At 41.7% G+C, this 16,700-nt stretch overlaps 1 protein-coding gene across 2 annotated transcripts in view; it reads right to left on the minus strand.

Moving 5' to 3' along the window:
• Positions 1-303: 303 nt before the first annotated feature.
• The window catches only part of KIF3A (kinesin family member 3A), a 33,632-nt gene continuing 17,235 nt past the window's right edge, over positions 304-16,700 (minus strand). The window contains exons 10-18 of one of the 2 annotated variants that reach the window (XM_029583649.1): positions 14,244-14,252; positions 12,154-12,310; positions 11,798-11,978; positions 10,692-10,802; positions 9,750-9,875; positions 8,763-8,816; positions 8,590-8,658; positions 5,148-5,272; positions 304-4,373 (exon numbers count right to left, since the gene is read on the minus strand). In XM_029583649.1, the coding sequence (XP_029439509.1) occupies positions 4,325-4,373; positions 5,148-5,272; positions 8,590-8,658; positions 8,763-8,816; positions 9,750-9,875; positions 10,692-10,802; positions 11,798-11,978; positions 12,154-12,310; positions 14,244-14,252 (881 nt within the window). In that variant the 3' untranslated portion in view covers positions 304-4,324. The remainder of the gene's footprint in view (positions 4,374-5,147; positions 5,273-8,589; positions 8,659-8,762; positions 8,817-9,749; positions 9,876-10,691; positions 10,803-11,797; positions 11,979-12,153; positions 12,311-14,243; positions 14,253-16,700) is intronic. The other variant, XM_029583650.1, reaches the window with a different exon arrangement.

Here is a 16,700-nt window from a genome sequence, read left to right on the forward strand (position 1 = left end):
ATTGCTCCCTTACCTTATATGCCCAACTCTCGCATTATAGGACCAGTGCCTGTGAGATTAACTGGAAACTCAATCATCAGAAGCTGTGGTGGCACAAGTTCACTGCCAAGTCTGCTGGTGCCTCTGAGAGGCACAACTCCCGAGAAGTCGGCCCTCTCTTGATGCAAATCCTAGATTTCTGGCACTTAGTCACTTGCCATCCCTATTTGCTTTTTGATCCAACCTCAGGCAAAAAAGGTCAAAAGGGCCAACCCTGGCACGCACAAGCACCAACTCTCAGATATGAAGACACCGAGATTCAAGTAAAGACTTTACTTCTTGGCATGAACATGCTGCATGTGTACATTCAATAAGACCGTTACATACATCACCATGCGGGATACAATGTATACATACAGTACAGCAGATAATGAGAAACAACTGTTGGTTACTTTAACCGAGTTAGGAAAAAACAATAAATACAAAGCTAATTGTGCATCTGGTATTTCTTCACATAGAGGGCTTTGATGCTTAGGCGATTATAACCTGAAAATTTAGTATTTATTTTCCAGCTAATTAGGGGGTCTTTATCGGTGTTATCGCAGTGCAGATACTATGGTTGGGGACCTTTTCCAATTAAATCAAATGCATATGTGAAACAGGCACGAAAAGAGCAGAGGATCCAATGCAGGCAAGGGAAGTTGATAAGAGTACTAGGGAAGTGGCGTTTTTCCAGAGTTTAGCCAATAAATGCCTATTTTCTTTAATTTTACAAGCAGAGGGGTACACGTAGTGTTGGAAAACCCAATTATATACAATTTTAAATATGCAGACAACAGTAACTAACTTAAAGGCTGCACAAGAAGTCCTTTCTCCCATTTCTAGGGGAACAGGAGGCAGAAACTGTTATAAGTTTGAGTCCACCAGGACTTCTGCTCCAGGCTGAGAATGGGTAAAAGGCAGCTGCACACTAAAGGCTTTAGCAATCTGGCATTTCTTGGAGGAATGGACCCCCGAACACGACCGACCGGGCTGAATCAAGGTGCAGGGCTTCTACAGACAGGTCCTAGCTTTCTCCAACTGCTGTCTACAACAATCACATGAGAACAGACTGCACCCCAGCCCCCATGACCAGAATTACAGTAATTCCTCATTTGTGGTATCAGGATGACATTTTAGTACAGTATCAGATCTATGCAGCTAAAACGGTCACAATACTAAAAAAACAAATATACATATGCACGCAGCTCTGCTGTGCATCTTTACTCGGCACGCACACGGTTTGGAAAGGAATGAGCTGACATTTAAATAACACTCGAGAGAGACTTTTTAAATCTGGGGTGCATCAGTCTGATCCTTCTGTGTGTGATACTGCAAAAAAATCAGATCTTTTTACCTCAGCAATCACAGTTTTGTCTTTTTAAGAACACCCAAGATTCAACTGAAATGGTTTAACATAAAAAAATTAAATATTAGAACACTAGTAAGTAACTTATCAATATGTAAGAACATTTGTGCCCAGTGTGTTCCAGCACTGGTACTCAATTTATAGATAACACATAAAAAAAAACCAGAATATAACAGTTTTAAAATATATATAAAAGCTGTGTTTTGTCAGTGTTTTATAGCAGCATACTATTCAACCAAAATCTTCTGAATGGTTCAGTGGTGAGCACCACTGGAAACAGAAAATGGCATCACGTGTCCTTTAATAGAAGACAGAACCCAGAGATACATGGGTAGAACATTTCGGATTCAACAGCTGGTTCATAATAGCCACTTCAATTCCTTTGCAAGTCCCAACTGTTCAGTTTCATTGGCTTCAAACCATTTTTTTCCTTAGCCCCCCACACTCATCTGGCAACAGGGAACCTCAGCAGCCACGTAAACCCTGGATTGCTGTCCTGTGTCAGAGAGGGGATTTCCATCCCCTCATCAGATCAGAAGCTGACCCAGACCTGGCTATCCCATTCACAGAGGATAGGTTAGGCTGGAAGGCAAAAGAGGAAGCTCTTTTGAGATTTCAGGTTATAGCAGAACAAATAAAATGCAAGAAGATCAGCCAAATCTTTACTTGCTTCAGTACCCTACGTAGCCCATTTTCAAAATATTATTGGCACATAAACCCAAGGGAAGCCCTCTTGCAGCCAGGGCTCTAAGAGTGTTATTCCAGGTAATCTTATGGTTCTTCTTCCAAAAAGGAGGAGTGCCTACATTTTGCAACCTAAGGGGCCTATTTACTAAAGGATGTGTCCTCGGGAAATGCTTACTAAAAGGGCCCCTAACTTTACCCACCTAAAAATAGGTCTGCTGTTCTCCCACTTTTCTTTAGATTCCTAAATCAGATACCTAGTGCTGGAAATCAGCACTGACTGCCTAACGTGGTCTCTCCCCCAGCCTCGCCCACTCTCTAGGGACCGCAGATAGGAAACATTTTGCCAGATGAAGGTGCCCTGCAGCTAGGCCACTAGGTCTTTTGAATATTAGCCTCTGTGTGGCCTTAGTACCTGTGCAAGAGAACAGGAGGAAGGGGAAGGGACCACAGTCTCTAAAATAAATGAACAGTTAAAACCTTTATCCATCAGAGGTGAAAAAAGATCCTCACCAGCCTTCAAGCATATAAATATTCTAGGGTAGAAAACTTGTTAGAATGTGTCTAAAAGCAATATTCAGTTAAAAAAAATGTTTTTATAAGGTTTGATATTGCTCGTTAAACAAAAATGTTAAGAAATGGAATTTATGAAATGGAAGAGAGCTGCAGATCAGGAAAGATATAAACAGATTTTTGTAGTGTTCAAATGTGTTAGAGCAATGAATCTGCAGCCCTATGAAACAGTGCAACACAGACATTATTATAAAGCGGGACTTATAAAAAGTCCTTTCAGATTTCTTATTTTCAGTTTTCCATCTCTTATTAAGCAAATGTCCTTTTTTTTTGGAACTTGTATCATTTCAGCCTGGGATACTGCACAACTCACAGTGCCACAGAACATTAGGGCAAATCCACAACCAGTGTGTGTTTAGAGCTACATCTTAGCTTTTAGCATGTTAATATAACATATATATATTAGATATATACATGAATATTTCTAAGCATACTTAAAGTCACCAGGTTCGTGGAATCCTGGCTCGTGTCATGCATTTGCTCATATTAATCTTATACCCCTTTTTCTCTGCACGTATTTGATTTATATTCTGCCTTTTGGCATTTTCAAAGAGGATTACATTCAGATCCTGTAGGTATGTCCCTACACCCAAAGGACTTACAATCTAAGAGGTAGATTTTAAAAGCCCAGCACGCGGATAAATTGGAGGATGCACGCACAGTCGGGCTTACACGTGCCCAGAGGCGTGTGCATCTCCCGCAGCGTGCACATCTCACTTGCTTTCAAGAAAGGACAAGATTTGGGAGGGGCGTGGGTGTTCTGGGGCACGGCCAAGAGATGTATACATAAATACTTACACGCCTGGGCGCACGCCCAGGTCAAGTACCACGTAAATTTACTTCTGCTATGGAGGAGGTGTAACTTAAGAGAAAAAAAAAAGCCATTTACGATGGTTTAAGGGTGTGGCGCAACTGGGGAGAGTGCGGGTTATTTATCTAACGGGGTTTAGAGGACCTAACTCTAGACAGGGTGAACTGATGACAAACTGGTCATGGCATGGATGCGTGCCGGTTATAAAATACCCTGACTTGCGCGGTAGAAACCGATTTATGCAGCCAGGTGTACACATACACTTAAAATTGCACACACACGTGAGCACGGCCAGGCTATTTTATAACACACACATGTTCATGCAAGTTATAAAATGGGTGCGTCCCTGGGCGCACGTATGTATGCCCGCGCACCAGTTTGAAAGTTACCGTCCCTGTCTGTACCTGAGGTAATAGCGGGTGAAGTTTATTTTAGTTACTTCAGTCCTTTTTCAGAGAGTAAGAATTGGGATATTCAGTCTTAAACTGCACTGTTCTCTGCTGGTCAGCTCAACACATCAGAATCTCAGCCGAGTAACACAGCTCAAAGTCACTGCTGGGCCAGAACAAAATCACCGACAGAACCTGAATGTAGTCTGCTTTGACGTGGTCATTCACAAAAGGCAGACCATAAGCAATAAGAAAATATCGTAAAAGGAAAACTAGACACAAGGTGAAAACAGGTCAGTACAGAAGGCCAATTTAAACAATAAGTCATGAAAGCAACCGCAGGATTTTTCCATGGAGTTCCTACCTTTCCAGTGACTACAGTAAACATCTTATGCAAACCTCCCACTTTCTAAACAAAGGTATATCATTTGCCCTAGTTTACAGTGTCATGCTACTGTTTCTGTAAACCAACTGCAGCATTTATTGAAGCAAGGAGTCAATCACAGCCTCGGGCTTCGCAGAACGCTTCCTGTCAAGAGAGGAAAGGAAAATGAATCCACGTTATTGCTAGAGCAAAGGACTTTGAAGGTCAGAAAGGGAACAAAAACAGATAAAATAAAAAACACACAGGTATCAAATGACTTGGTGGCAGCGGGAGAAACCTATAAGCGACATCAAGGAGATCAGCTCAGGTGGACAATTATCCAATTGGCTCATGAGCGACAAATACAGGATGAGTCCTCAGGAGCTCAATTAGCTGGCATAATCATGCAAGCGAGGGAGGGAGGGCGAATGCGGGTAAGGAACAGCATGAAGAAGCTGCAGACTGAAAATTTGGCGTAGATAATGTTAGCTGCATCCCTATCACACATCCACTAAACTGCTTCCTTTCTGAAGTGGACATGAAAACGGAATAATGGTTAACTGCTCAGGCTCTGATCCTATTCAGTTAGCTATGTCAAGTGTAGTATTAGCAGAACTGGAACTTGCAGTTACTGTTAGGTCAAGCAAGAAAATGTATGAATATAAAATAGATTATTCAGTAGCTAGAGTGATATCCTAGAATATTTATGATTATGAATATGTAAACGCTGTGGTGTTGAACTAGAAGGTGTTGAGCATGATATGAATGCAGACATTGTAAACCGTTGTGCTCGTCTTTTGGGACGACGGTATATAAAATGCCTAAATAAGTGCCTGACAATATTTTACACTGGTAGAGAACACAGCACAGCTACAAAAAGCAGGCTCCAGTGTTTCCAATCCATTGCTCCCAGCCTCAGCAAGCCACAACAAGACTCACCTTCTACCGGTCTTGGGCCTGGATTTCCCTTTGGATGTTCTTGGCCTCTCCAGCTTCATTAAAGACTGTCTGAGAGACTCTTCTGTGTAAGCCAGATAAACGTGAGAAAGATCCACTTCAAAAGGCTAAGCAAACAGAATAGAAGGGAATTATACTTTCAATCTAAAATAACGACCATAACACAAGAATTCAAAAATTTACCTTATCCTAACTATAATGATCAAACTCCAGTTTATCATTGGTCTTCGTTCAATAAAATTTCAGAGGTAATTGTCCAAAAAATAATTAATAAACAAAAAATATCCAATTCTCCGCTGAACCCCTGTTCTAGTATTCTCTTTAAAAGTTTGGGGAAAAACCGTTCTGTTGCTATTTGTTCAATAATAAATCAATCACTAGAAACTGGGATTTGTCCAACACAATTTAAAAAAATCCTCTATCACTCCAATCCAAAAGAAAAAGTCAATATCATTTCAGGATCTCTCTAATCTAAGACCAACTGCTATGCTAACTTCTCTTTCCAAAACAATAGAATCTTTTATTCTATCACCAGTTAAATGAATATCTCCTAGAACATGATATATTACATCCAAACCAGCTACTCAACCGAAACACCACTTCTCTCTTCATTCAATACATATATCAGGGGCTTGGACTCAAACACAGATTTTCTGCTAATATTATTGGATAGCTCAGCGGCGTTTGATATGCTTGATCATAAAAGGAAAATTAGTTTCTTACCTGATACCACCAACAGGACTTACTGTATGCTGTTTTATTTTTTTATAAAAGTGAAATCTGATCCCCGCTTCTTTCCTGTGATAGTTGAGCCCCCTTCAAACACCCCTGGAATATACATACAGGGGGGGGGGGGGAGAGTGACCGGCCCACCGGTGACTACTCCCCCTGGTCCCAAGGGATCACTATCTCCGGGAAATAGGCCTTAGGGCACTGCCCTGCCAGGAATCAGAACTTCGCCCAGCGCATATGAAAAGAAAGGACAGAAACCAAACCTATCCGCTGATCTAACCACCTTAAACAAAAGAAACTGATCTAGTCAAAGGTCAAACCTGAATAACCAAACTCAAATTTAGAAAAGATCAGGACGGCATGTTACGCCTCTCAATCTGCTGGAGTCAGAGCTATACTGAGGGATCGCAGGTGGCACACCAGTATATCTAGGGGGTGCTTTTCAGCTTTTCTCTGACTCCATCTGCTGGACGGGAGGCATAACCCAGCAGTCTGGACTGATCCTGGTACCTACAGGGAAATACTAATATCCAGACTTCAAGCTATTGGTTTTCAAAATATAGTTTTAGATTGGTTCAAAAGCTACCTCACAAATCGTTACCAAATTAATCTTAAAGACAGCTCCTCTCAAATTTATGTTCAATCTACCGGTGTCCCACAAGGATCCTCCTATTTGTTACCTAGATATTCAATTTAAGATTTACGCGGATGACATACAGATCTTTGTCCCGTATAAATCATCTTGGGCCAATACTATTTCATTGAGTAAAATCTATATCAAGACAATTGAACAATGGCTGACACACAGCAGTCTTAAAGTGAACACCAAAAAAACTGAGATCTTATTAAGTGTGATTGAAAATCCAGTAAATTGTCCGCCACCATCAATCACAATAGACAACAAATTGATAGTTATCAAGAGTAACTCGTAACCTAGGAATGCAATTGGATACCAATCTATCACTAACAGCATATTTTGAATACAGTAAAAAATTCATTTTTTAAATTGCACACTTTAAAAAGATTAAAGCCATTCTTATTTAAATCTGATTGTCAAACAGTGCTTGAAGCCCTCATCTTCTCGGGACTGAACTATTGCAATGGCCTTTATTTGGGCCTACTTGACTCTAAAATAAAACCTTTACAGATGATTCAGAACACTACAGCCTGGTTACTAACTGGTTCCCCAATGAGAGATCATATTACACCTATATTATATAAATTACATAGGCTCCCATTCAAGTACAGAGTGAAATTTAAAATATTATCCCTAATACATTCACTTATAAATACCCAGGACGCCATCTGGTTATGTACAGCCCTCAGGCTTTATAAGTCATCTAGGAATCTGAGATCTCCCAGAAAAAACTTGCTTGAAGTCCCCACAGTTCAACTCACAAGATTAAACATCACAAGAGAAAGAGCCTTTTCCATAGCCGGTCTCATACTTTGGAACTCCCTTCCGAATGTTATGAGACAAATCTCTAATCATAAAGAATTTTAAAAATCACTAAAACGCATCTGTTTAAAGAGGCATTTGCAGACACTGAACAACAGAACAAACAATTAATAAAATAAAATAATAATCATTGTCATACAACAAACTATTAATGATACTTCATTTGAACTCTATTATTTTATTTGTTTTTCTTGACTATCTCTTGTTTTTTTTTTAAACTTAAGCATAGGAGATATATAAGGTGCCCTATGAGAATAGGGATTAAATCATGAATTGTATTTTTCTCTAACTGCTACTGTTTATTTTTATTTCTTTTATTTTTACTTTAAAAATAGTTTTATTAATTTAATTAATATACTCTATAATTATTTGATGTTTTGTGAACCGTTTTGGTCAATATTCATTGTGAAAGACGGTATAGAAATGCTTTTAAATAAATAAATAAATAAAAAGAAGGGAATTACATCTAGAAAAGCTGCGTATATTTCATCTAAAGCTTCCGTTAGCAAGGAAGTCCTTACACAAACACATAATACTTGTATAGTTGAAAGTCCAGCATAACAAGGAATTCAACAAATGTTGACCTGATGGCTATCATTAAGCAGAGCCAAGTTGCAGAGTTGGATTCCTGTACTGCATGTTTTCTCAGGCTAGTCACAGATGAAGTGTAATAGAGTCAGCTCATGCATATTCTGGTGGAGGAGAAACCCAGATACAGCTTGCACAAACCTAAAAGCAGCACTGGATCAGGTCTGATGTTTCATCAAGAAGCCACGGCACTGGGCCGATACCATATGAGATAAGGCAAAAGCAAAACAAGAAACCAAAGTCCCAAAGGACGACACTGGCTAAGATTCATGCCAGCAAACACGTGGATGATTCTAAAGCTGGGTTCAAAAAAGGTTTGGTAAGTTCTTGGGGGAGAAATCCATTAATGGCTATTAATCAATTATACTTAGGGAATAGCCCCTGCTATTAATTGCATCAGTAGCATGGGTTCTTCTTAGTGTTTGGGTAATTGCCAGGTTCTTGTGGCCTGGTTTTGGCCTCTGTTGGAAACAGGATGCTGGGCTTGATGGACCCTTGGTCTGACCCAGTATGGCAATTTCTTATGTTCTTATGTTCTTAAATGTCCCACTCAGCCAGGTCCCTCTGTGAAGCGGGTACCACAGGAGTGGGAGAAAGGGACCAAAAGAGATACACAAATTAAAATCCAAAATAAAAATGGCTTACATCTTTTTCTTTTTTATCAGGCACTGGAGTCTGTTTTCTCATGTTGTTTCCTGTATATGCAACGCATTTCTTAAAAATAAAAATATGCACATAATTAATCATGTCATGACTTATAAGAATGACAATAAAACTGCACAGGTATTGCATTACTCAACTTATTTATTAAAGCTTACCAACTGCCATTCGCCGATGTCTTCATTCCAGTGAACATAATTTTCAATCATTTCCTTAAAGCAAATTAAAAACTTAAATGAGTTTCTCTTTGTGCAATGCTCCGCATTGGACTTCTCCTGCTCTACAAACTGGTGAAATCCTTACTGAACAGACCTTGCTATGCATGTTTCTTATCTTATAACAGGCTTGCATAAAGTTTACGTCCAACACATGCACAAGTTGCATCAATTTCCCCAGCAAACTTGCACGCTTACTTTTCCTTTGAAAATCATCCCACCAAAACTGCCCACACGGATTTCCACCTGCTAGTGTGTGCGCAGAGTGGTTAAGGGGAAAACTGCACACAGAGCCTTCTGACAATGCAAAAGCGTGGATAGAATTCTAAACCTTGCCCACAAGAGGCATGCGCTGCGCTGCACTGCAAGTTAAAAGTGCATGCATACAGGCTCTAAATGCCTATTTTTATATCAGGTGGGCAAGTTCTAAAAAGCTCATTTCTGCTGAAAAACCACGTTTTACTTGTGGAGCTCCTTTGAACGTTCAACAACTCAGTAAATAAATTCTACTGAAAACAATATACTTTTATTTCAATTGCTCTTAGTAGCATGGATTAACTGAAAAACATCTCATTACATTTTGCAACAGAATCAATGCAGTACGAGGGTGAACAAAACTAGATAAAAACCCAAAACGACCAATCTAACAAGACTTCCTTTTGATTCAGCTTTATGCCACATTAAACTGCCTATTAAGCCAACTCTGAAAGACTGGCAATCTAATCAATAAAAATCAAATGGACTGTATCAAAAAGGACCCATAAGGCTAAAAAGAACATAGTGGCAAACTGTGGGTGTCTGTGGCACGTGGATATATGTGCACAACAGCAAGGTAGCTTCTCAGTTAATGTCTATCATGGAAAAGCTGCAGGAGAGCTCACTCCAGAAGAATTCCTAAATCATTCAATCCCCATGTCAGATGCACTTAACCTGGTAATCCGGAGGGATGAAATTGTCAATTATAAGCATCTGAAGACGAAGCTCCCGACTTAGTTGCCTGATATTTTCCAGCAAGCCTTCAATCTCCCTCTGGTGCTCCTGCTGCAGATCTGCCATCTAACAGACAAACGCAATAGGGCTCATTTTACGAGGATAGGAGATATGTTTTCAGCCTCGGCATCATTTTTAAAAGGTGGGATTACAAGAAACTGCTGACCTTGAATGACTTCTCAAGCTAAAGGAGATCGGGTCACAAGTTAGCAGGACTGGGTGAAAATGCTGGACAGGACAGGGCTGCAGTGGTCCCCCTCCCAGTTACTGGAAGACTTCACAGATCCACTTTTAAAGTGACTCTCGGCAAGTGGCTTAGCCAAAGCCATTTTATAGAGAAACAGCCAAGAACACAATTCTGTGGTTGTCCTCTGAGCTCAAGTAATTTACTAACTGCATGTTCATGTTTAACTTTCCCCTCCAAAACAAAACAATGTCTTCCCCTTCCTTTGTTCAGAGCCCAGCTTGCTGCACAACCTGTGTTTTACTGGGTGCAAATGTACATGCTTTAAAAAAAAAAAAAACAAAAAACGGATATCAAGTTTGCTTGGCATCTGCCCCTGGAGCAACACAAAGATTGTCCAAATGCACCGTGAGAAGCAGCAGCAGCGCCACCGCCACGTGCCTGCGGGCGCCAGAATGTGCAAGGGCTCCATGCTTCTGCCCCCCCCCCCCCCGATCTTTCCCACTCTGCCTGTAACCGGATTCGCGTTTACGGCCCTAAGCCCTTCAAGGGTAGCATCTTTTACAACAGCCAGGAAAAAAAACCAACAACACACTTTTTACTAAGCAGAAGAGAACGAAGCTGTTTTCTATTCATTGTAGCTACATTGACTTTTCTGAAGGGAAACGAGAGAAATCAGAAACCAGTGTTTCTCTGACCTCCGACTTTGCAGCCATCAACATTGTCCAAACTTTCTTCAGCTTCTTGGTCTTGCCCTGGGCCTCCTCCTGCAGACTTGTGTATTTCTCTTCAATATCCAGTCGTTCTTGCTGTTTACAAAAACAGTACATACTGCAGAAATGAGCCACGGGCTGGGGCGAAAGGCATAGAAAGTGCACAAGAAAACACGGATACTGAGAGAGTTGGTAGAAAAGGAGGTATTTATACAATAGTTATGGCAAGTGGAGGAAACAAAGCAGCAGGGGAGGGAGGGCAGCAAACAGAATGCCAAGGGCTCTTCCAGGTCACCCCCCGAGGGTCCACGGCGTGCAAGCTCCTTCTCTCCTCTAATCTGCTCTTCAAGAATGCACAACACACATTCCACCAGCTCCCCAAGTTATTTCCCTCAGTGTTTAACCATCTGACGACACTCGGGACGACTTACCCACTTATCTTCTTACACCACTGATATAAGACCTGGCAGTGAGATTTTATTTGCTGAGCCAGCAGTAAATGGCAGGGCTCACAGGTGAAATCCCAACTATTGCACCCCAGCTACACTCCAGGGGACGTTCCAAAGGGTGCAGTGGCCTCCTATGGAGGGTGATGGAAAAAAAAAAAAAAAAAGAGGGAGATGACTTCCTAGCTCAGGCTACCACAGCTGCAGTGGGAGGAAACTGCTGGGCCAAACAAATAAACCCAAAAGGAATGAACGCAGGCTTCCTGCTTCAGTGGCAAGTACAAATGGACTATTTGTCATGGGTCATGCGAAGGGACCTGCATCCAGTTCTTCACCTCTACCCCTCATCAAAAAGAAATTACATAGGATTCCTGCCACAGCTCATCTCCAGTCTAAAAAGTTGTCTGCCCGCCCCACAACTTATTTGAGGGAAAAAGAAATACACCACTGGGATTCATTTCTGTTTCTTCAATCAAACACCCTGCCCGGCAAACTTCTCCTAGAAAGATGAAAAGAGTTTCCTGCACGAGGCTCCCGAGATGTTAGTGAGATGGCCCCCAGGTTGGAGGGTCTTCATCGGAGCTATCCCCCTTATTCACGCACAAGTCCAATTGTAAGAAAGGGAGACGTTCCCAGTGCACTGACCTCTTTCTCCTCTAGCTCTCTGCGAAGCTGCTCTGCCCGTTTCCGGCGCTCTTCCAGCTCGTTATTGGACTCCTCCAGCAGTTTCTCCTGCTCCTCTGCTTTTGCCAGCAAGTCCACGCCCCCCACGATCACCTTCTTCTCCAGGGCAGACAGCTTTTCTATCAGGGACTGGTGCTCTTGCCTAATGTGAGGAAAGACAAACCCTGGAGATGGTGGTAAGAGGGCTCCACCCTGCTTCCCCACCTCCCGTCCCTCCCAGCCTCCCCTCCTCAAAGAAACCTCGCCGCGTGCCAGCAGGGGTTCAAACTGCTCCCCATCATCTGCGCACGCCACGAGAAATGGGAGGGAACACTCACTGCGCCTTCAGCAAATCCTTCTCTCGCCTCTCCAGCTCTGCTCTGGCCTTGTTTCGTTCCTCTTCTTCCATGTCCAGCTTTGCTTCAAGGGCTTTGCGTTCTTCATCGATCTTTGCTTGCATCTCTGCCATCTTGTCTGGGGAAACTTTCTTTTTGCCTATTCAGAGACCGGTCATTTCCAGAGTCAGTGCATTCGCAGGAGATTAAACTGAAGTGAAATAAAAACCCGATCCCAGCATGCCCAAACCAGCAGAAAGTGTAAAATCGGTTCAAACCCCCTATGTATTTATGGGGAGATTATCAACTTTGTCCTGCTAGTGCAGTTCCCCAAAATACTCACCAACTTTGCAAAGGGGAAAATGCCCCAATGGTCGCTCAAAGACCTATCACCACAAAAGGTTTGGTCCAGCTAGGTCCAGCTGTTTCAAACTTACAAGGGGGATGCACATAGGCAAACCCGCAGCACTGACTGATAGCCTCTCCTCTATACAAACAAAGAGGACCAGGAAAAGACCATCGGTGGCAAAAATTATAGAACAGCGTCAACAAATTAAATCATTAAACTGGATGAGACTAGGTCCTCACAAAACATGTCATCCAGGAAGTTTGTCCTGTAGCACATGTCATGCTTCCTAGATAGACTGTAATAAGTTAGGAGGTCCCTACTGCACAGGTTGTGGGACATAATGATGGCTTTGATTTTTTACCACTCCTGGAGACAATTGCCACTGTGGCTCCCTACCCTCGCCACTCCTCCTCTTCTAGAAGGTTGGACATGGCCCGGGAAGGGAACCCACCTTAGCAGCTCAGACCCTGTGCTACAATTTCTACCACATGGTGCAGGCTGCAAAACTCTGCTTCTGCCGACAGGATGCATAACTGCACTGTTTAACAGACGACTGGGTGCTGCAGCCTAAATTTGCAATATTTTGCAACCTGCAATAACCCTAAGCAGCGTAACATGGATTCACTTCTACAAGACCAAACATCAAAGCCTCCTGGAGAAGAACAAGTACTTTTCCCCACTGGTGTGTATCTGCATATATTGTCGCTACTGGAGCTAAAGGTCCCACAAAATTCATTATTTATTGCTTGGATCATCTCAGTATAGTCTGCCTGTCCCATGGCTCCATTCCTGCTGCTGCAATGGGAAGGGAAGACTGTGAAGCAGAGGCACCTTCTCAGACTGTGGAGTTGTATCAGAGCACGACGCTCAATGCTAATTTAGCATAGCGGTACCACACACATGCATAACTACACCAGCATGCAGAGAAGGGCAATCCAAATGATAAGTGGCAGGAATGGCTGACCTGTGAGGTAAGGCTAAGGAAGTTAGGGCTGTTCAGTCTGGAGAAGAGACGACTGAGAGGTGATATGATAGAGGTCTACAAAACTATGAAAGGACTTGAACAGGTTAATGTAAATTGGTTAATTTACTCTTTCAGATAATAGGACTAAGGGGCACTCCATGAAGTTAGCAAGTAGCACATTTAAAACAAACTGAAGAAAATTCTTTCACTCAGCTCATAGTTAAGCTCTGGAATTCATTGCCAGAAGATGTGGTTACAGCAGTTAGTGTAACTGGGTTTAAAAAAAAGTTTGGATAAGTTCCTAGAGGAAACATCCATAAACTGCTATTAATTAATAAGCAATAGTAGTTTGAGATCTATTTAATGTTTGGATACTTGCCAGGTACTTGTGACTTGGATTGGCCACTGTTGGAAACAGGATACTGGGCTTGGTGGACCCTTGGTCTGACCCAGTATGGCATATCTTATGTTCTTATGCCATCCAATTCTGCTTCTGGGCTTAATAAGAAATCCAGACTACATATTAGGTCTCTAAATGCAAACTCTGGATGTAGAGGGTAGTGTTCAGCACTATTATTAGATAAATTCTCTGGAACAAACTTTTAAACACATTCTATTATATGGCAGCTTCCCAATTTTGATAGGTAAGCCAGTCTGTCAAAAGTTTTGGAATGTTAAATCTTCTACAGAATTCGGTGTCTCTCTTGATGCAGAAGGGTATCCAGTGCAACACATGACACAGTAAAGCAATACAATAGAGTGCAAAGCAATCCCACCAACCTGCTTGATCTTGCATTGAGAGGAGGAAGCAAGCAAATCGCAGAGAAGCAGCATGTGAATAAGAGGAGGGAAAAAAGATTTATCAGTATTCTTTGTTTTTAATAAGCAAAGAAGAAATCAGTGAAAGCATTTACAGAGCAAAGCAGCAGAAAAGCAAAATCAGATCGCTTACAAAATTGCTATGACAGTATCTTACCAGCACAATTCAGATACGCAAATAGTATCTGTCATAGTTCTTAAGTTCCTTTTGACTAAAAACAGTATACAAATAAATCTTTCAAAACATTTGGGAGCGCTCAGTCAAGCATTCAGCAAGCCGATGGGCGGGAAAGTTATCTGGCTATCCAGCAGAGCATACCCAGATAAAGTTATCCAGATAACTTTAGGACAGGGATTTTACCAGTAAATATCGGTGCTCACCTGGCACCCCTAGAACGCCTCTTTGTATCCAGCTACAATTTTGTGCAGGTAATGAGTTTCCTAGATAAAATATGGCCTTTTAGCAGAGGGAGGGGAAGAGGGGGGACGTTCACATCCCAGGTTTCATCCGGGTAACTCAAAACGTTACCCAGAGAAACCCTTTCAGCATCGACCTCTGCTGCAGTGAGATTCTCTCCTTCCATGGACGAATCCTTTAACAAAAGGGACTGGATCCACAGCCACTGACCCAGGGAAAAGATTTGTAAAATATATTTCCAAAACGATAATGAAAGCCGTTAAAAAGATAACAACCGATTTGAAGAGCTCTATCATTTCTGGCCTAAACTTAAGATGGCCGCTTGGCTCTGCAGTAGTTTTGGTTCTATTCCTCTCACAAAGTACACTGGGGTCAAACAGATTCTTTACAATGATATAGTGACAGCACTGATTATTTCTTGGAAAGGCTATTTATTAAGTTAATAACTAAACTCTAAGCAGTTTGTTTTGCAAAGCATCACCAAACGAATACTGTGATTTTGCCTTACACCACTGTGTTCAGGTTACATAACAAGCAAAGCCTGCCCCCAGAAACATCCTTAAAAAAAGGCGCTGACCAGGACCTCAGGCCCCTACAGTAAGAGCAATTCCTTACAATATCTGATCAATCGAACAGACTCCTAGTCTTTTTATTCCCAATGAACAGGGCATTCCACATTTTATCAAGAACTTATCCCACCCAGTAGTAGGTAATGCTAATTTGTATTCATTCTGTTGTTTTCCAAGGAGGAAATGGCCAGTCTGGGATATTCAAGCGGTGATCATGGACAGCGGTGGCACAAAGAGAGACAAAAGGAAGAGAGAATGAGTACAACGTGAAGGACACAAGCATGCAAAAGAGATAAAATAAAGTGAAAACAAGACTAGTGCCAATCAATCATTTGGCAAGTAAAAAAGCAGCACATAGTAAAGCAATTGGTTAGTAACTTTAGCTTGGTTGCTCTACGTAGCCTGATTCAAGGTAATGCATGTGAACAATTTTAGAATAAGTCCCTTCAACATCAACACATCACAACCTCGGAGATCTTATCACTGGGAATGGTTTAATTGGAATTAACATCACTTTGCTTCTTCTAGTCTAATGCTGTAAGAAGCAGCCTTTAACTGTAAGCCTATTATTACTAGTTCTTTGATTTATTATGTCTTGATACAATTTTTCCAGAATGGAAAGAGCCGAGGCACAAATCAAATTAATGTTATGCTCCGCAGCTCATTCTCTCTCGTATCACACTAGTATATTGTGAAGCATTTAGTACTCCATAGCTCAAGGACCTTTCCAGAGAGGCAGAACAGGAGAGAGAATTATGTCCATCACATAACTAACTGTACAGATGCAGAGAAATGAATTTAAAATGGGACAAGCAAGGAGAAACAGCATGCCTTGCACAGACCAGATCCCAAATCCCTTTTGTCAGGTACAGGGAGCAGTGAATGAAGTGCACAGCCAAAGCTTTGTTACACAGTTTAAGAGGCTCCCACTCACTAGTAAAGGACTTATCCAGAGGTTTCTCTATGACAGTGGAGTCTGAACTACTGCTGCTGCTACTGCCTGGAAAACAAAGACATGAAAACGCCCCAGGGAAAGCCCCCAAAAAAGAGAAGAAATCAGCAACATGAAGAACACACAAGAGAGGCAAAGATCAGTTCCAAGGGAAAGAGCGACAAAGCTGCCGTCTGCATTAAGCATTACACAAGCTCATTCCTATAGAGCGGCCATTATCAGCTCACAACTCCCTTACAGCTTGGTGGACATAGTCGCTTCCTATTTTCTGGCAGGAAATAGCTACAGCACCCAAATGTAATCTGCTTCGAAATGCCAAAAAGTGGAATATAAAAATCAGATAAATAAATAAAACAAATTGTTGGAGCTAGGTACGGTCTGGTTAATTGTAAATTTTGGAGAAAGAAATGAAAGTGTTTATAGTAAGTTCAATGATTCATATCCATAAGCAGGTTTTTTCCCATAGGTGTCGGAACCCT

This window comes from Rhinatrema bivittatum, chromosome 18 (genome assembly GCF_901001135.1).
Source record: "Rhinatrema bivittatum chromosome 18, aRhiBiv1.1, whole genome shotgun sequence".
NCBI classification, from domain to species: Eukaryota; Metazoa; Chordata; class Amphibia; order Gymnophiona; family Rhinatrematidae; genus Rhinatrema; species Rhinatrema bivittatum.